The following is a 20,038-nucleotide window of genomic DNA, read 5'->3' as shown; positions in this document are numbered from 1 at the left end:
CAAATAAGTGACATCAAGTCGCCTTACCTACCCCTAATTCCTGCTCCCGAGATACAAACACCGTCAACAATTTCACGTGTCCTGATACTTCCCTCCATATCTCCAACGTGCTGATGCTATTATTTCTTGATTTTCAGTGTTAGACACTATGCATTGACTTCTGCTCTAACAAGTGAGGATTCAACTCTGATCCAAGTAGCGTAATTTGTTTTTCTACAATCTTTTTTTCTACTTGTTCAACTTCTTTGTAGTTGAACTAGGAAGACTAAGACTTTCAGTCTTATACCTTCCAACAGTACCATAAGATGTTTTCTCAATCCAACATTTAAATAATCAAACCTGTCACCCCACCTTTTTTCCTGGACACATTTATCTGGAAGCCTTCTTTCTGGCTCTAATCTGGACAGACAAGGTAGCAACTTGGCACATGCAAAACACAGGTTCCAAATACTTGTAGTTGATACGCTGAGGAAACACCTTACTGGAGTAGTTACTGGAGTAACCGGAGTTCCTGACTGGAGTTAACCCTTTCAGCAAGGAAATTAAACCCCCTTACTCTAGTCCATGACACTTTTAGATAAGTAGACTACTAAATAAATGTTTACACAAACTATGAAAATGTTCTTAAATTTACCATGCTTTCTATACAGTCTCAGCCAGATCTTTTTTTTTTTTTTTTTTTTTCCTTTTGTTCTTCTAATGGATACAATAAGCAGTTACATACAGAATTAGTCTGACTTTGTAAGGCCTAAAATTCCCTTCACAGCCTCTGGTGCCAAAGCCTGCTGTCTGCTGCCCTTTGCATGGCTCCACACTCCCTTTGGTTTTTAACCAGCGGATCCAGAACGTGCCAGGCAGACCCACAGCAGTGAAAATACATTGTAAGTGAGCAGATGACAAAGCAAGTAAGCTTTGTTTTCATTACAGGAAACGTTAACACAGTACTAACTTTAAAGCGGGTCACCAGGCATTTCCACCCTTGTTTTGCGACCGGTTTCCCTGTGCCCGTTTAGCAGAACTTCTGCACTGAAACCGGAACTCTGGAAAAGGCGCACGCAGGGGCGGGCTCCTTGAGGCCCCCCTGACCGCCGACACCTCAGCCGCTCCCAGATACGACCTGGGCAGGCAGGAATCCGGGTACCCGGAGGCGTCAGCGTCCGGCCCAGGGTAAATGCACACTCCGGGCCCCGCATCCAGTGTACGTGTCAGCGAGCCTGGCGTGGGGCCCGGGACTGCAGTCTCGCCAACCCCGGGGTGACCTGGCGCGGGTGTCCAAGACACGGACTCCTGCGGCGGTCACCCTCCACGACACTGGCTCCCGCGGGGGTCCCCAGCGACAAGGCCCCAAGGCGGAATTCCCGAGGCCGCCGTCACCGCGCCCGAGTTGCGAGTGGGGAAATGCACAGGCGTCCCGCGCACAGCCGGCTGAACCCTGACAAGCGGGTACACCTGTGTAAGACGCGCGGTCACCAGGCACAACATCAGTCCCCCCTCGCTGCCCCCTGACCCCACCCCGGGCCCCACCATCAGGGTGCGATCACCACAGTGGCCCAAGTGGCTGGAGGCTTCCATTGTGCGGGGTCGCGCAGCCGCCTTCCCAGCGCGCACGCCGCGCACGCCCGAGTGGGCGTGGTCGGGGCCCGCGCGGCCAATCGGCGTCCTACTTGTTAGTGGGTGTCGGGCGGCGCGCGCTAATTGGCTGGTGTAGACCGGCGCTGTCAGAGCGTTGCATCACCTCTGGACGCCGGGCTGCGGCGTGGACGCGGCTCCTTCCGTGGCGCGCCTGCTCGCGGGCCCTTCAGGTACCCCCCGCCCTGCCCGCAGGGTCGCCCCAGGTTACCCCGCCCTACCTGCGGGTTTGCCCAGGGTACCGTCGTCCTGCCCGCGGGGTCGCTCCACGTACCCCGCTCTGCCCGTGGGATCGGCACTGGTTACCTTCCCATCGCACCCCTCCCCCGCCCATCCTGCTTGTGGGATCGCCCCAGGTATCCCCGTCTTACCCACGGGGTCGCCCCGAGTACCCTCGCTCTACCTTGCGGGGTCGCCCCAGGTACCCCTGTCCTGCTTGCGGGGTCGCCTCAGGGTACTCGCCCCCCGCCGTCATCGCCCTCGGGGTCACCCCGGATTATTCGTCTCTCTCCCCTACCCACCGGCCTGCCCGCGGGGTCGCCCGGGTGCCCCCGCCTAGCCTGCTGGCCCCGTGGGGTGGTTGCGAGAATTTGGTGTGGCAGTCGGCTAGGGAAATTCGGGGGGTGGGCGAGACGACTTGAGGAGCCGGGCGTTCGGAGGCACCGATCCAGTCGTAGGCCCGCGGGGAGGAGAGTCTGCTGCCAGGGCCCTGGGGCTCGAGGGGAGTAAGCACGGCGTCCCGCAGTCGGGTAGTGGCCGGTGCCCCTGGGAGCGGGGAGAGGAAGGCCGTTTTCCGCGGGGTCTGTAGCTGCGAGAAGGGGAGCGTGAGGAGCTGCGGTGGGTTTGCAGCCCTGAGGGTGAGCAGGAGCCGGAGGGGAGCGAGTCCGGAGTGTACGGTGCAGTCCGAAAGCGCGTGCTCCTTCAGGGGGTGGGTCCCTGCGGTTCCCGCGTGAGGGACAGGCGCGAGGGGACCGGCCTCCGGTCTGAGGAGTTCGTGGTTCGCTTCTCGAAGGAAGCGGTGCTGGAACCGAGTCCGGAGGGAACTGGGTTTTTGTTAGCGGATGGGGGTGAGGGCTGGTTTTAGGCTTCAGGTTTTGCAGGAGGATGAGGAGGGATGAAACCGGAGGCAAAGTAATTGAGGATTTCTAGTAGCGTCTTAAGTTTTGCAAAGTACCGGTAAAATGGCGGACAGCATGTTCTCTGTGTGATTGAAGAGTGGAGCACAGGGAAGCGAAGGGAGCAGATAGAGTGTCGCCGACCGGCAGGGACGGTGGGATGGGATTTGCGGCAGGAAGTCCTAGTAGCTCCCAAAGCGGACACGTGATACCCAGTATTCCAGCTGGTGTTAAGTTAGCGTTGTGCGGTTTGTGACCTGTACTTTACAGGCGACACGCTGGAGGTGTGAGGTCGAGTCCCTTTTCTCAAAGCTCACATACCCAGCGGTGGCGCCACGACTGTCGTCGCGTGCAGGAGGGCCGACTGAAAAGGCAGGTGGGTGGAGACTGAGGATGCGGACCGCGTGCTTGCTTCAGACGGGCGGGTTGGAGCGCGTCCCACGTGCGAGGTCAGGGGAACAAGGTCGGGGAGATGGGTCTGCAGGTGGCACGGGGGTGTGACCAGGGACTGGGAGACGCGTCTACAGGCGGCACATGTGTGGGAACAGGTGCGGGGGGGGCGGGGGGGTCAGTGAGCGCCTTCGAGAGGAAAGCACTTACTTAGTAAGCGGTGCTGGAGGCTGCGGACGGAGTAGCAGGAAAGCCGTGCCCGGGAGGCTCTGTGTAAAAGGGAAAGTCAGGAGGAGAGGTGGCATTTCGGGGGGAAGGTGGCCTGCACTGCCCCCTTGAAAAGTCTGCACGGAATATGGGGGGGGAGGAGTCATTGGATTTAAGGTTAATACGAAAGTGGTATTTTCAGAGCTTCTTCCTTAGGAAGGTGGTATGTCAGGTACAGTGTTTGTTTTTCTCTTTATTTTCAACGTTTTTGTGATAAAGTTAATACATACCAAAAAAGTGGGAGAAAGTAATAAATAGAAATGTGTTCTTTCATGCCTTTCCCCTCCTAACCCTACTCGATGGTGGCTGTAGGTTAGTTTGGTGGGCAGCCTTCTAAGTTCAAATACAGAATTACTTCCACATAGACTTTATTTACATGTGTGTATTTTTAAGTCTCTTGAAAATGCGGATGCACATAGTATAAATTACTAGAATGGTGATTTGCTTTGCTCTTTCTCAACATTTGGCAGTATTTGGTGTGTTATGATTACTTTTTTAAATGTTTATTTTTGAGAGAGAGTGAGAGGAGGAGGGGCGGAGAGAGGGGGAACAGAGGATCTGAAGCAGCGAGCCTGATGGGGGACCCGAACTCAAAAACCGTGACATCCTGACTTGAGCCAAAGTCAGATGCTCAAGTGACTGAGACACGGGGGTGCCCCAAAATATGATTATTTTTAATGCCTGCTTGGTAGTGATGTACCATAATTTAGTCACTTAATTACTCATGGGTATTTAAATTGTTTTCAGGGATTTATGGGAACGGTGCTTCAGTTAATATTTTTGTACATATTTTGTACATTTGTGTAAGTATATCTGGGGTATACGTTAATAGGATATGACCAAACTGAGAAAGGGCCAGAGTTAGACACACGTCTGGGATTAAATTTGACTTTAGTAACATACTGTGAAGACCTGGGAGGACAGAAAAAAAAAAACAGAAATAGACTTAGAGGTCTGATTCACAGAACTTTGGTGGCCAGTTGGATGTGGAGATTATCTGGTCCTATCAAGTGGGGGACTTAGAAATTTCAGGTAGTGATGGGAATGCACGCTGGTGCAGCCACTCTGGAAAACAGTATGGAGGGTCCTCAAAAAACTAAAAATAGAACTGCCCTACGACCCAGCAATTGCACTACTAGGCATTTATCCACAGGATACAGGTGTGCTGTTTCGAAGGGACACGTGCACCCCCGTGTTTATAGCAGCACTGTCAACAATAGCCAAAGTATGGAAGGAGCCCAAATGTCCATTGATGGATGAATGGATAAAGAAGATGTGCCATACACACACACACACACACACACACACACACACACACACACACACACACACACACACACACACACACTGGAGTATTACTCGGCAGTGAAAAAGAATGAAATCTTGCCATTTGCAAATACATGGATGGAACTGCAGGGTATTATGCTAAGTGAAATTAGTCAGAGAAAGACAAAAACCATATGACTTCACTCATGAGGATTTTAAGAGCGAAAACAGATGAACATAAGGGAACGGAAACAAAAGTAATATAAAAACAGGGAGGGGAACAAAACAGGAGAGACTCATAAATATGGAGAACAAACTGAGGGTTGCTGGAGGGGTTGTGGGAGGGGGATGGGCTAAATGGGTCAGGGGCACTAAGGAATCTACTCCTGAAATCATTGTTGCACTATATGCTAACTAATTTGGATGTAAATTTTAAAGAATAAAAAATAAAATTAAAAAATATTCAGGTAGTGGGAGGGAACAGTGGGACTACTCATGCATTCGAATTAAAGACTGGAGCAGGCGTGGCAAGGAAGAGCATGATGTTTATTTTAAACAAAAATATTTTTGTGTGCATTTCTAAGGTCTATTGAAGTAAACATCCGTAAAGGTCAAGGAGGGTATATAGACGTTTCTGAACAGGAACTTGCCACTAAAGAGGTCTGAGGGAGTCTGGAATCCAGAAGATTGGAGGGCAAGGGTTATGGTCAGAGAGAGGAAGAGGATATTCCTTCCCTTAGCATGACCTGGTGATGAATCTCCCCTCCTCTTTCTGCTCCCCACACCCCAGGCCCTGTGGTTACTGGATGCTGTTTGCAGGTACAGCTCTCCAGTGGATGTGAGGGGCCACAGCAATCCTGTGATTTATGCATGGGGGCTGTTTCTCCTCAGCAGCCACCATAGCCCGGTCACTGATACATGGCTCTTCGTGGCTAACCAGTGCCATTACCTTGAGTCGAAGCTCCCAAGAAAGTTTTATAAAAGTTAGGAGCATTTTCACAGGAAGCTTAAATATTATTTTCTCAAGAAAATAAAAAACTTCAGGTAGATATTCCTGAATAATGGTTATAACAGTTCAAGAGTAGTGACTCAAACTTTGATGTGCAGGTCAATCCCCTGGGATCTTGTTAAAATGCAAGTTCCGACTCCTCCCACCAAGGTGGGGCTGGCAAGTCTGCATATTCAGCTCCCATAGATGCTGGCGATTATAGAAGCAGCCTTGAGGAGCATTAAAAGTGACAGAAATTAATGTGTTGGCTAGACATCTGTTAATCTTCAAATGTAACCCCTTAAGTTTCAGTTGGCCTCTAATAAGGTAGTCCTGAACCAGCAGGACCCCTAATAAATCAAGAAGTGCACAAACACACTTTCTATCCATGAAAGGCCAGACATTGTAACAAGATCCAGAGATCCAAGCTGCCATCCAACATCGATTTAATACCATTTAATGTCACACCTCGTCAGAAATGGATGCTTGGATTCATTAAATGGCCCACCTGTTCTTTCCTTATTTTTTTCCTATATAAAACTCAAACACAGCATTGCATCTCAAAAATAAATGAGGGACACCTGGGTGGCACAGTCACTTAAGCGTCCCACTCTTGATTTTGGCTCAGGTCATGATGTGATGGTCCCTGAGCCCCGCATCTGTCTCTAATGGTTGGGATCCTGTCCCTCCCCCACATGCGCTCACTCTCAAAATAAATAAATATTTTTTAAAAATAAATGGGGGCACCTGGGTGGCTCAGTTGGTTAAGTGTCTGACTCTTGATCTCGGCTCAGGTCAGCATCTCATGGTTTGAGTTCAAGCCCCGAGTAGTGCAGAGCCTGCTTGGGATTCTCTGTCTCCCTTTCTCTCTGCCCTCCTCTCTCTCTCTCTCTCTCTCTCTCTCACTCTCACTCACTCTCACTCACTCACTCTCTCTCTCACTCTCACTCACACACACACACAGTAAATAACATTTTTAAACATTTTAAAACTGTTTGTGCTTTAGCAACTAACATGAAGAATATAAAAAGACAACCCCCAGGATAAAGAAAATATTTGCAGATTCTATAACTAATAAGGGACTTGTATCTAAAATATATAAAGAACTCTTAGAGCTCAACAATTAAAAAGACAACTCATCTTAAATATTGGACAAAGGATGAATGGAAATTTCTCCAGATAAGATACAAATATTGCCTAAGCACATGAAAATGTGCTCAACTAATCATTAGGGAAATGCAAATCAAACCCATAATGAGATACTACTTCATATCCATTAGGATTTCCTATAATCCAAAACTGGACAATAAGGAGTGAGGATGTAGAAAACCTGGAATACTTATTCACTCCTGGGAGAACATAAAATGAGGCAGCAGCTTTAGAAAACTTTTTGGTAGTTTCCCAGAAGTTAAACACAGTTACTATATGATCCAGCAATTCTACTACTGGATATATTTACCCAAGAGAACTGAAAACATATGCCCACATGATAACTTACAGATGAATGTTCATAGCAGGATTGCTCATATTAGCCAAAAATTGGAAACATCCCTAATGTCCATGAACTAATGAATGGATAAGCTGTGACGTATCGATACAATGAAATATTTACTTGGCCATCAAAAGTAATGAAGTTTGAAGATGTGTTACAGCATGGATGAACTTTGAAAACAATTCTCAGGGGGTGCCTGGGTGGCTCAGTTGGTTAAGCGTCCGACTTCGGCTCAGGTCATGATCTCGCGGTCCGTGGGTTCGAGCCCCGTGTCAGGCTCTGTGCTGACAGTTCAGAGCCTGGAGCCTGTGTTTTGGATGCTGTGTCTCCCTCTCTCTCTGACCCTCCTCCGTTCATGCTCTGCCTCTGTCTCAAAAATAAATAAACATTAAACACACACATACACACACACACAATTATCAGAAGCCAGACACGTGATTCCATTTATATGAAATGTCCTGAATTGGAAAACTCATAGGACAGGAAGCAGGTTAATGGTTGCCAAGGGGCTGAGAAGGAGGGAATGGAGCGTGACTACTAACGTCTACAGGTTTTTGCAAGGGGTGGGTGGTAATGAAGTTGTTCTGGAATTAGACATGCTGATGGTTGCACAACCTGTGAATATGCTACAGACCACTGAATTGTATACCTTAAAAGGGTGAACTTTAATTTTAGAAAGCTATAATGTTTTTTTAAGTGTCATGTAGTGTGATGATAGTAATATGTATACACATTTTAATATATGCTACTCTGTTATTCCTAGAATTCTCTGTTGAGAAAAAAATTTTAATTTCTCTTGCAGCAACAAAATGGTTCAGCAAGTTCCAGAAAACATCAATTTTCCTGCTGAAGAAGAAAAAATCTTGCAGTTCTGGTCCGAATTTAATTGTTTTCAGGAATGCTTAAAGCAGTCAAAACACAAGCCAAAGTATGTGAATTTCTTTGGTAGAGTCTTTAAGAGTAGTCATTTTTTTAGACTGAGTTCCATGAAAGCAGAAACTCTTCATTCATCTTTGTGTTCCAGTCCCCTAGCTCTGTATATAGTGGGTGCTTTCAGCAGTAGGTACACGGTGAATGGATGAGTTTTTAAATATCAGGGTGGATTCCGTTTCTTTAAGAGGTTTTCTAAATAGAGTTTATGTGTCACCCTCTTCCTTTCCACTTTTCTCATTATTACCACCTTCATTTAAACACTTAGTCTTAGCTTCCTGTTGGAGTATTTCCTGCCTCTAGTCCCCATTCACCTGAAAACCAGTCCTTTCTTTACTGTTTTCATCGTCTATCTCCTGTATTCAAAAACTTTATGCGATAGATGTTGCCCTGTTTTACTGATGAGGTAAATCAGAATCGGGATGAATGACTTGCCTTAGTCATGGCTAATAAACGAAGTGTGGATAGTCTGATGGAGGTCACTCAGCTCCACTGTAACTAGTTTTTATGAAGGCAGGACTTGCAGTAAATCTCTAACCATATATGTCTGTGAATTTTCTGGTCTCGCTGCTTTTCTTCTCCCTGAGGATTCTATTGTGATAGGACCTATCTATACAAAAATGTCCTAAATTTTTGCTGTCTTAAAGTAACAACACATTTTTATTACCTCTGTTAGATTTACGTTCTATGATGGGCCTCCTTTTGCAACTGGACTGCCTCACTATGGACATATACTTGCAGGGACAATTAAAGACATAGTTACCAGATACGCTCACCAGAGTGGGTTTCACGTTGACAGAAGGTTTGGATGGGATTGTCACGGCTTACCTGTGGTATGTTTGAGTCACCAGCCTTATAATGTTCTGATTTTTTAATAAGCATTGGATTTCATCATATAATATGTTCAAGTATGATGAATTTTTCCTATAATGTACTTTGTTTCTATAGTGCCATTTGTAGTTCATCTTCTCTGTAGATTTTTGAGACTTAGTATTTTTTAAAACTGTTTTATGTTCTACAGTTGCTGACTTGAATCTGTTTCATAGGCAAGGATGTTAATAATCTTGTCACAAATTTTCAGGAATATGAAATTGATAAGACACTGGGGATCAGAGGACCAGAGGATGTAGCCAAAATGGGGATTGTAGAGTATAACAATCAGTGCCGAGCAATTGTGATGAGATATTCCACTGAGTGGAAGGTATGTTGGGTTGTTTTCAGTAGAATGAACAAAAACTTTAATTTTTAAATGGGAGTTAATATGGTTTATGCTCCTTTTGTGCTTTTTATGAGATGCGTCCAAAAGTATGGCTATCTGTGTGAGGTTGTGACATAAGAAGGTTGATCGTTCTCTCCAAAAAAGTATTTAGCTTCCACGTACAAGCCTATTAAGCTGTCAGCCTAAACGGAGCCCTCTTTTTCTGGTTTCTGGGTGCTCGATTGGTCTTCCATATTTAATCTCCTACCTGCTCACTGTGTATGACAGGAATTGGGCTGTCCTAGTGCATAGGTTAACTTGAATGTTGCAGTAAAAAAAATTCAGATGTTAAAAACAATGCAAATTTGGAGTCATTGTTATATTAATTTGACTCCCATCCTACCATTGCTTCTGTTAGTAAGTCCTGTGAAGGGCTAGCAGAGTTCCTGTCTCTCTCATTCTCAAGGGCTGAGGAGCAGAGGTCCTCAGCTCCCCCTCCTCCCTGGCTCTCCAGCTAGTGGTCTGTGTAACTTAAAAATATGTCTGACTTGTATTTTTTCCATCTCACCGTCTTACCACTTTGACTTCTCAAACTGGCTCTTGTTCCGAATTCCCTATTCCATATCAATCTTCCGAGCTTCACACATGATGCTCGTGAGCAAATCAGATGCCAAACCTTGTCAAGTTTTTCTTGCTCAGTGTCTCTTGTCTGGTCATTTCATTCCTACAGCCCCTCTCTGGTCTCCCTCCCACCCTCCCCTTCATTTCTGTAACCATCTCCTAATTGGTCTATTGTGCCCTTCCGTGCTCAGCATTTTGAGTAGCTTCTCTTGATTGGTGAATAAAATCTGATTTCATCACCCTGAAAATTAAAGCTCCTCCGTTTTCTCCTACCCTAACTTTTTTACTTTCTAATTAAAAGTTTTTTTTAATGTGTATTTGTTTTTGAGAGAGAGACAGAGCTTGAGGGAGGGAGGAGCAAGAGAGAGAGGGAGACACAGAATCCAAAGTAGGCTCCAGGCTTTGAGGTGTCAGCACAGAGCCTAACACAGGGCTTGAACCCATGAACCGTGAGGTCATGACCTGAGCTGAGTCAGACGCTTAACCGAATTAGCTGCCCAGGCACCCCTGTTTTTTAATTTTGTAATTTTTTTTTAATTAAAAATCATTTTTTTAACCTAACTTTATTCAGTCAAACTTTCTTGCTTCGTTGCCAGAAGGGAAAAATCTAATGAGTATAATATGCATGTAACTTTCTTTACCTTAAAAAAAATTTTTTTAACATTTCATTTTTGAGTAATTCACACCAAAAAATTGCAAAAACAGTTATGAAGAATTCATACTCTTCTCTACTTCTCAAATTCTAACACTTTCAATAATCATAATGTAATTATCGAAAGCAAGAAATTAACACTGATAAAATATAATAGACCTTTTTCAAATTTAACTAGTTGTTCTATTAATTATTACTGATCCAGGATCCTGTCTAGGAATACACATTGCTTTTAGTTGTCATACCTCCTTATTCTCCTTAAGCTGGAAGATTCCCTCAGTCTTTCTTTCTCTTTCATGACCTGTCAGTTTTTTAAAAAAAACTTTTTAAAAGTTTATTTATGTATTTAATCTCTGTACCCACTGTGGGGGTGCAACTCATGACCCCAACATCAAGAGTTGCATGCTCTACCGACTAAGCCAGACAAGCACCCCAGCTTTGTCATTTTTAAAGAGTATAGACCGATTATTTTGCAGAAAGTCCCCCAAAGTCTGATGTTTTCTCATGATTAAGTTTAGGTTATGTATGCATTTTTGACAACAATGCTCAGAAGTGACATCATGCCCTTCTCTCTCATTGTCAGGAGGCCTATGATGCTGATATGATGTCTCATTGGTGACATTAATTTTGTTCACTAAAGTAATACAGGTCAGGTTTCTCTGTTAATTTGTAACTTTTCCTTTATAATTAAGTATGCTGTGGGGAGATCTTGCAAATATCCTGTTTCTTATACTTTTGCTTAGGAATTTTAGCGTCCATTGATGATTCTTGCCAGCAGCAATTACACCTGAGGTATTTGCCGAATGGTAGTTTGGGTAGACTTGTATAAAGAAATATTAATATTTATAAATAACATCATCTGCAGATAGGACGAATGTCAAGAAAACTGGTTCTTTTTTTTTTTAATTTTTTTTTTTTAACGTTTATTTATTTTTGAGACAGAGAGACAGAGCATGAATGGGGGAGGGTCGGAGAGAGATGTGGAGACACAGAATCTGAAACAGGCTCCAGGCTCTGAGCTGTCAGCACAGAGCCCGACGTGGGGCTTGAACTCACGAACCGCGAGATCATGACCTGAGCCGAAGTCAGACGCTTAACCGACTGAGCCACCCAGGCGCCCCAAGAAAACTGGTTCTTAACCTTACATAGATTTACTTGAAACATTGGTTGTTCTATTTTTCCAAAATCACTGGGCGTGGTGATAATAGAAATATAACATTGAAGTGCAGTGAAAAATATCATTGTCTAATAACTCTAATGTTCGTATTTTTAGTCTACTGTTACCAGACTTGGCCGATGGATTGACTTTGACAATGACTACAAAACTCTGTACCCACAATTCATGGAATCTGTCTGGTAGGTTTATTTGAAATTGTAAATATAATGAATATTCTGTTTATTGCTTAGTGGAGAGATTATGTACCATGAATCAGTTTTTCAGATTCATAATTATTTATCTAAAATCTTTGGGATGGATTTGTTTTTGTTTTTGTTTTTAAAGCTTTATTATTTTATTTTACTTTTTTAGAGCACTTTTAGGTTCACAGCAAAATTGAGAGGAAAGCACAAAGATTTCCTGAATTCCCTGTGCCCCCACACATGCACAGCCTCCCCATTATCAACGTCCCCGCCAGAGGTGATAACATTTGTTACCTCTAATGAACATACACTGACACATCATAATCATCATAATCACCCAGAGTTGGTAGTTTAGGGTTTACTCTTGGTGGACATTGTAGCCATTAATCATACAGAGGATTTTCACTGCCCTAAAAATCCTGTGCACCAACTGTTTATCTCTCTCACCCCAGATTGTTTTTAAATTCAGTAAATTTTGGATTCTACTAAAGTAATAGGATATGCATATATTCTGTGGTATATAGTGGTTCCAGCAATTTGAACAGCGATCTGTAAGCAAATACGTTAGTATTTTTCATCAGAACACATAATTGTTCATGCTAATCAGGTAAAGAATATAAATGGCCTAATGTCAGTTAAAGGTTTTTGCCAAATTAGTACCAAATTTAAGGAAAATTTCAGAAGTGTTTTTTTGTCTTTGTTTTCTAAATAATGAAGTTTAAGAGATTATGTATTTTGAATTTTATACTCAGACAAGTTGTATAGTGCAGTCACTTGTATAGCTGTTTCAAAATGAATGCTTTTTTTTTTTTTTCATTACTGTTACAAAACAACTGTTGTGATGCCAAAGTCTTACTAGGTGAACCTCAGGATAGATAGTACAAGAATCATTGCATACCGTTAACGGGCAAAGAAGCATCATTATTATGATTGCAGAGTGCTCTATGTACATACTTCAGGCCTTGAGAAAGTCTTAACTTTTGTTAAATTATACAGAATGACAGTGAGTTGCAAAGCTGTTTTGTACAGTGCACTTTCTTTGTGCTGTGTTGTAGGCTCACGTGGCTCTTACTGCCTTCCTGTCTACTTGCTTGCATTTCTCTTAGACAAGATCTGTTGTACATGCTTGGCCCAAGTCCTTTGCCTTTGAGGAGCTAGATGCTTTGGGGCAGTTTTCAGACCCTCTGACTCTGATAAGCCCCTGTGGACACATCCCCAGGCCTGTATACCCAAAGTTGGAAGCTTACAAGTTTTCTCTGACAGGCTGGAGACTTTGGAGAGGGGCCTTCCTGGTCACCGAGCATCTAGAATTCTCATGATTAGAGAAGCATCTAAGAACCAGGATTTGTGTTAAACACCTGAAAAAAAAAGGTACTATTAATGCTCTGGATTAGGGTTGTTGAGCACTTAAATGTGGCTAATAATAAGGAGCCAAGAATACACAGTGGAGAACGGACAGTCTCTTCAATAAATGGTGCTGGGAAAGCTGGACAGCCAGATGCAAAAGAATGTTTCTAGTCTGGTGTCTTACATCATACACAAAAATTAAATCAAATGGAATAAAGATTTGAATGTAAGACCTGAAACCATAAAATTCCTAGAGGAAAACAGGCAGTAAGCTCCTTGACATCTGTCTTAGCAATGATCTTTTTTTTTTAGATATGACCCGAAAAGAATGGTAGCAAAAGCAAAAATCAACAAATGGGGTTACATAAAACTAAAGAGTTTCTGCACAGCAAAAGAAGCTATCAACAATCAGGGCGCCTGGGTGTCTCAGTCAGTTTGCCTCAGTCAAAGCGTCTGACTTTGGCTCAGGTCATGATCTCACAGTTTGTGGGTTCAAGCCCCACATCAGGCTCTGTGCTGACAGCTCAGAGCCTGGAGCCTGCTTTGAATTCTGTCTCCATCTCTGCCCTTCCCTAGCTCACGCTCTCTCTCTCTCAAAAATAAGTAAACATTAAAAAAAAAAAAAGCCATCAACAAAGTGAAATGGCAACCTATTGAATGGGAGAAAATATTTGTAAATTGTGTATCTGGTAAAGAGATTAATATCCAAAATATGTAAAGAACTCCTACAACTCAGGAGCAAAAGAAAATCTGATTTAAAAATGTGCAGGGGCACCTGGGTGGCTCAGTCAGTTGAGCATCTGACTGGCTCAGGTCATGATCTTGCAGTTTGTGGGTTCGCGCCCCGCATCAGGCTCTGTGCTGACAGCTCGGAGCCTGGAGCCTGTTCCGGATTCTGTGTCTTCCTCTCTCTCTGCCCCTCCCCCATTCGCACTCTGTCTCCCTCTGTCTCAAAAATAAACATTAAAAAAAAAAAAAGGAAAAAAATGTGCAGAAGATCTGAAGACACATTTTTTTTCCCAAAGAAGACATGCAGATGCCAGCAGACCTGAAAAGATACTCAGCATCCCTCATCATCTGGAAAATACAAATCAGAGCCACAATGAGATACGACCTTATCCCTGTCAGAATGGCTAGTATCCAGAAGACAAGACATAACAAATGTCAGCAAAAATATGGAGAAAAGGGAATCTTCGTGCGTTGTTTGTGGAAATGTAGATTGGTATGGATAGTATGGAAAACAGTATGGAGTGTCCTCAAAAAATTAAGAATAGAATACCACATGTTGCAGCAATTCTACTTCTGAGTATCCAAAAAAAAAAAAAGAAAATGTTAATTCAAAAGAGATATGTGTCCTTATGTTCATCACATTATTTACAGTAGCCAAGGTATGGAGTTAACCTACATGTCCATTGATTAATAAGAGATAAAAAAGATGCGAGGTGTGTGTGTGTAAAAAATAGAATATTACCCAACCATAAAAAAGAGTAAATCTTGCTATTTGTGACAACATGGAAGGACCTTGAGGGTATTATGCTAAGTGACATAAGTCAGAAAGACAAATACCATATGATCTCACTTAGATGTAGAATCTAGAAAAACAAAACTCACAGACACAGAGAACAAAATGGTGGTTGCCAGAGGGAAGAGGGGTTGCAAGGTGTGTAAAGTGGGTCAAGAGGTACAAACTTCCAGTTATAAAATAAATAAATCATGGAGATGTAACATACAGCATGATGATTGTCAGTGATATTGTAGTGCATATTTAAAAGTTGCCCAGATGATAAATACTAAAAGTTCTTATCATAAGAAAAATAAAATTGTTGCAACCTTAGTGGTGGACAGTAACTGGATTTACTGTGATTTTGCAGTGTGTATAAATATCAAGTCTGAATATAATATTACATGTAAATTATGGGTCAATAAAAAAGATTAATAAGCTTGGGAAATTTGATATAAAACATCACTTTTTAATTTTTATTTAAAGCCAAGCAGTACCATGAAAAATATGCAGTTTTTCATAAAAGTGTACTTCAGCAAATGACAAAGAGTTTAACTCATTTATTATACCAAACACATAGGAATTGGACTATAGAAACTATACCTAAAGGCAGTATTAAGGGTTCCCACCAGTGCATCCTGACATCCAAGTGGGACAGGTGAGTAGTTGCCACAGGAGACCCTGGAATAACTGTTACCAATGACATTTCAGCATTTTGGTGCATTTGGCTTAAAACAACATGGTTAAGTGTTTAATAAAAGTTTTTGCCCAACTGTAGGAGAGATATCCTAATCCCAATGGTTTATTCTTTTTAAATTGCTTTGTAAAACTACCCGTGATAGTACAATTTAAGCAATGTACCAGAAAACTATTAAAAGCAAATACTCTGAAATCCCAAGCATAGTTAATATTGGTGAATGTCTGCTTTTTCAGCATCTGAAAAATGTAGGTGTGTATATGGATATGTATAGTTTTCCACAACTAGTACCTCATTGTACAATATGGAATCACTTTTCCCACTCAAGTCATGAACATCTTTTCATGTAAACAGATACTAGCACTTTTAATGGCTGCGTAATGTCTCAGACTACTCTTGTAATTTACCAGCTAGTCCCCAGTTGAGAAACGTGATATTTCGACTGGCTGATAGAAACTCTGTAGACAGACTGGTGTAAATGTTTGAGTTTGGGGAGACAGAATTTTGGTTGGGTAATTATTGTAAAACTGTTTACTTTCTAGGTGGGTCTTCAAACAGCTCTATGATAAGGGCCTTGTGTACAGAGGTGTGAAAGTCATGCCCTTCTCCACCGCATGCAACACTCCACTCTCCAACTTCGAGTCTCACCAGAACTACAAGGTGAGTGTGATGTCATTGGGCATTAACTTATGCACACAGAGGTTAACCATCGTGATCACGGTAACCAGTCCCCGCATGGAATGTTAGCGTAGGGAGTCCGTCAGTTTGACCATTTCTTACTGAGTGCTGGGAATGTTACCAGTTGCTAAACTGAGGCTCTATTAAGATTAAAAATGAGGGATTTTTCCCCCTGAGATTTGTGAATGGTGTGTCTTCATGTGATAGCTTCTTGTTTTGACCATATTTTTGGGCCTCTTGGGTTAACCAGTGCAGCTCTCCCTCTTTCCCTTCAGTCACTGATTTTGGAAGAGTTATTGGTTGGCATGATGATGCCTCGTCTGGGACCTTGTAGCATTTGTTCATTTGTTAAAAGTATTTGGAACCAAATCTGATTTGTGATTGGTTGACAGTATTATGATTTTATTTCTGATGAACAGAATAACAGCTGTCACTGCTGCTAAGGGAGAGTTTAGATGAGTGTGATGTCACCAGAGTACACTCCGTGCTTTACCTTGTCTAGACAGACCGTAAAGGCAGGCAGTCTTCTGAAACGTGAAGTATCAGTTCTCATGTATGTATTCAAGAGGTGTTTTCTTTTCTGAGGCTTTAACCCTCTTTGCTTTTAAAGGACATTAATTTGTTTGAAAATTATGTCATTAAAGCTTTATTTCAAAGGCACTTTTTATCTTACAGAATGCTTTCACACATCTCATTTGATCTTTGCAAATCCTTGTGAGGTGGCCATGATGAGTCCTGTCGTCTCCTAAATACCCTTCTATGATAGTGCTCACGTTGTGTCATATTTTTTAGATAAAATACTTTAAGCACATAAAAATGTAGAGAATAATATACTAAGCACTTGGGTATCAAAGGCATAACTTTGTCAAACCTTAACATATTGCTGTGTTTGCTTACTTTTGAAAGATGCTTTAGCTTGGAGAATTTCCAGCACACACAAAAGTAGACCAAATAATGAAATTAACTCCCATGTGCCTGTCACACATCCCCAGTACCTGTTAGCTGTGGCCAGTCCTGCCCCAGCAGCACACACTCCACTCACTTCTCCCAGGCCCTATTTCCAAGCAGATTTCAGACACATCATTTTACCAATAAACAATCCATTATGTATCTTTAAGACATAAGAAATGGTTATTATTTTAACATTACCATAATAACGTTATCACATTTTCAAAAGTAATCAGTCATCCTGAATATGAAATATTCTAATGGTCTAATACCTGGATATCATCAGTGTTTATATTTCTGTTTGTCTCTCAAATACCATGCCTTTTTTTTTCTCTGTTCCTTTTTGTTTTGTTTTGAATCAGGACCTAAGGAAGGTTTGTACATGGTGGTAGTTGTGTTCTAGATCTGCTTTCATCTGCAGCTCTTCATTTCGCTTTTCCCTTTTTTTCCCCCCCTTGCAAATTATTGTTTAGGAAATAGGTTTTATCTTGTAGAGTTTCATACAATGAGTTTTGCTGATTATGTCTTCATGGTCTAATTTAGACCACATCCTCTCTATTTTGTAGAAATTGGTACTTCATCTTGTGTTTATGTCCTTCAGCATGTATGTCATTGAGAGGTGTCACTGGTTTTTTTTATGATGGTATTCATTTGTATCTGGTTTTTCTCACTCAATATTGTGTTTATAACAGTCCTTCATGTTTGTAGTTGTGGATCTTTTGTTGTAGTTTCTGTGCAAATAAATGGTCCACGATTTATGTATTTACATCACCTTTCTCTTTTCCATTTCCTTCTTACAACCTGATAGGTAACCACTGTGCTGAATTCGATGTTTCTTTCCATACATATTTTAATACTTTTGCTATCTCCCTAAATATTCGTAAACAGTACATAGCATTCTTATGCTTACCTTTTTTATTTTTCAGATTTTTGAGTTTATTTATTTATTGAGACAGAATGCAAGCAGAGTAGAAAGAGAGAGGGAGAGAGAAAGAATCCTAAGCAGGCTCCACACTGTTAGTGCAGAGCCCAGTGCGGGGCTCGAACCCACAAAGTGCGAGATCATGACCTGAGCTGAGACCAAGAGTCTGTCACCTAACCGACTGAGCCACCCAGGCGACCCTTATGCTTATCTCTAATCTCATACACTGTACTTACCCTGCACCTTGACTTTCTTTGGAAACATTAAGTTTTAAAGATTCATCTTGATACATGTAGCTTTAAGTTAATTTGTAACTGCTGTATAGTGTTTCATGTAACAAATAGATTGCAAGATATTAATCCTTTTGATAGACATCTGAGTTGTTTTGAAGGGTGTAGCCTTTTTTCTTTAATGTTTATTTATTTTGAGATACAGCGAGTGTGAGTGGGGGAGGGGCAGAGAGCGAGAATCCCAAGTAGGTTCCTCACTGTCAGCACAGTGCCTGATGTGGGGGTTGATCCCACGAACTGTGAGATCGTAACCTGAGCCAAGATCAAGAGTGAGACGTTTAACTGACTGAGCCACCCAAGCTCCCCAGCCCTTTTTTTTTTTTAATGGCAGCAAACAATGTTGCTGAGAACATTTTCTAATATAAATCCTTGTGTACTTACGCTGGAGTTTTCTTTGGCTTCTAGATTTCTACATATTAGATCCCCATAATAGCTTGTGAGCTCCTAGAGCTTTTAGAGGGTGTATTCTTCTGTAAGTAAACAAGTACATTCTCTTGGGATGAGCAGATTGTGCTGAAGTAAGCTGAATTACAGGAGAGTGTACTTCCACCTGTTCCAAAAGGTAAACCGTTGTGGTGTAGAAAAATATTTGTTTTTTTATCTTTAAAGTTTTAGACACTGTACTATATATGAATGAATTGTGCACTACAATCTCTTTGTGTCTGGCCTCTCTTGTTCAAGATTATGTTTGTGAGAGGACATCTATGTTGTGTGTAGTAGATCATTATTTAATTTACCCATTGTACCACTGGTGAGCATTTAGGTAATGTCCTGTTTGGGGCTGTTACAGTAGTGCTACTGTGAACATTCCGGAGGTTGTCTTTGGGGAGCATGTACACACGCATCTCTTCTGTTGATTACATACCCAGGAGTGGAATTGCTGAATCGTAGGCTGTACCTACTATATTCAGCTCTAGTATGGGGGTTGGCAAACTGTGAGGTGCCAGGTAGTGTTTTAGGCCTTGTGGGCTGGATGGCCTCTCACACAAGTGCTCAGCTCTGTCAAAACCATTCGTAGCCCTTGGGTTGTAAGAGGTGACAGGCAGGCTTGGCCTGTGCCCTGTGGTTGGCCGCCTCCTACTCTAAGAGGCACCAGCGACTCCTCCAGCGTGTACTGCAGCATTCTTGCCAGCACTCAGCACGTTCTGTCTTTGGCCTTGGCCATTCTGTGGTCTTTTTTGTTTTTAACGTTTGACACAATTTTTGGGCTTACTGGAAAGGTCACGAGTTCTCATTTCTCTTTCAGTGGTGGTCACCCTGTCACCGTGTTTACATCATCTTTCTCTTCCTAGGGTGAGGGGCAAGACGGGGACCCTCTGAGAGTAGGTGGCAGGCATGATGTCCCTTTTCCTCTAAAGACTTCAGTACATATTTCTGAAAATCCATGCTATTCTCTTAGGTAATTGAAATTAGGGAATTGATCTTGATAAAATACCATCTAATCTGTTGGTTGATTGTGTTAATGCTTCCCTTAATGTCCTTTTTAGCAGAAGAGAATCATAGGTTATGTGTTTTGTTCGGTCGCTGTGCCTCCAGCCTTCCCGGAACAGTTGTTCCTTGGTCTCTTTTTGATGACGCTGACATTTCGGGAGTTCGGGCTGGTACTTTTTTCAGGTTTGTCTAGTGGTTAGTATGTGAATAAGGTGAAATTTGTAGAGCTCCTTTTTCTCAGGGCACTTTATTTAGAATGCAGTTGGTTTGGGTCAGGAAATGAGCTCTTCTGCTTTCTGGCTGTTTATTAATTTTTT

At 42.5% G+C, this 20,038-nt stretch overlaps 1 protein-coding gene and 1 non-coding gene across 3 annotated transcripts in view; both read left to right on the top strand.

The window, feature by feature from the left end:
- The first annotated feature begins 1,704 nt into the window (after positions 1 to 1,704).
- Positions 1,705 to 20,038, top strand: part of IARS1 (isoleucyl-tRNA synthetase 1) — a 67,877-nt gene continuing 49,543 nt past the window's right edge. Inside the window, exons 1-6 of one of the 2 annotated variants that reach the window (XM_078436126.2) lie at positions 1,705 to 1,802; positions 7,950 to 8,075; positions 8,754 to 8,910; positions 9,159 to 9,278; positions 11,822 to 11,904; positions 15,995 to 16,112. In XM_078436126.2, coding sequence (XP_078292252.2) covers positions 7,957 to 8,075; positions 8,754 to 8,910; positions 9,159 to 9,278; positions 11,822 to 11,904; positions 15,995 to 16,112 — 597 coding nt within the window. In that variant the 5' untranslated portion in view covers positions 1,705 to 1,802; positions 7,950 to 7,956. Of the gene's footprint in view, positions 1,803 to 2,974; positions 3,121 to 7,949; positions 8,076 to 8,753; positions 8,911 to 9,158; positions 9,279 to 11,821; positions 11,905 to 15,994; positions 16,113 to 20,038 lie in introns of those variants that run through there. The other variant, XM_078436127.2, reaches the window with a different exon arrangement.
- On the top strand, positions 5,458 to 5,589 carry LOC132663972 (small nucleolar RNA SNORA84). The gene has a single exon (XR_009603359.1). It is a non-coding gene; the product is annotated as a small nucleolar RNA SNORA84 (small nucleolar RNA).

This window comes from Panthera onca, chromosome D4, assembly GCF_046562875.1.
Source record: "Panthera onca isolate mPanOnc1 chromosome D4, mPanOnc1 haplotype 2, whole genome shotgun sequence".
NCBI classification, from domain to species: domain Eukaryota; kingdom Metazoa; phylum Chordata; class Mammalia; order Carnivora; family Felidae; genus Panthera; species Panthera onca.
Note: the sequence above shows the minus strand (reverse complement) of the source record. Positions and strands in the feature narration are given on the sequence as shown.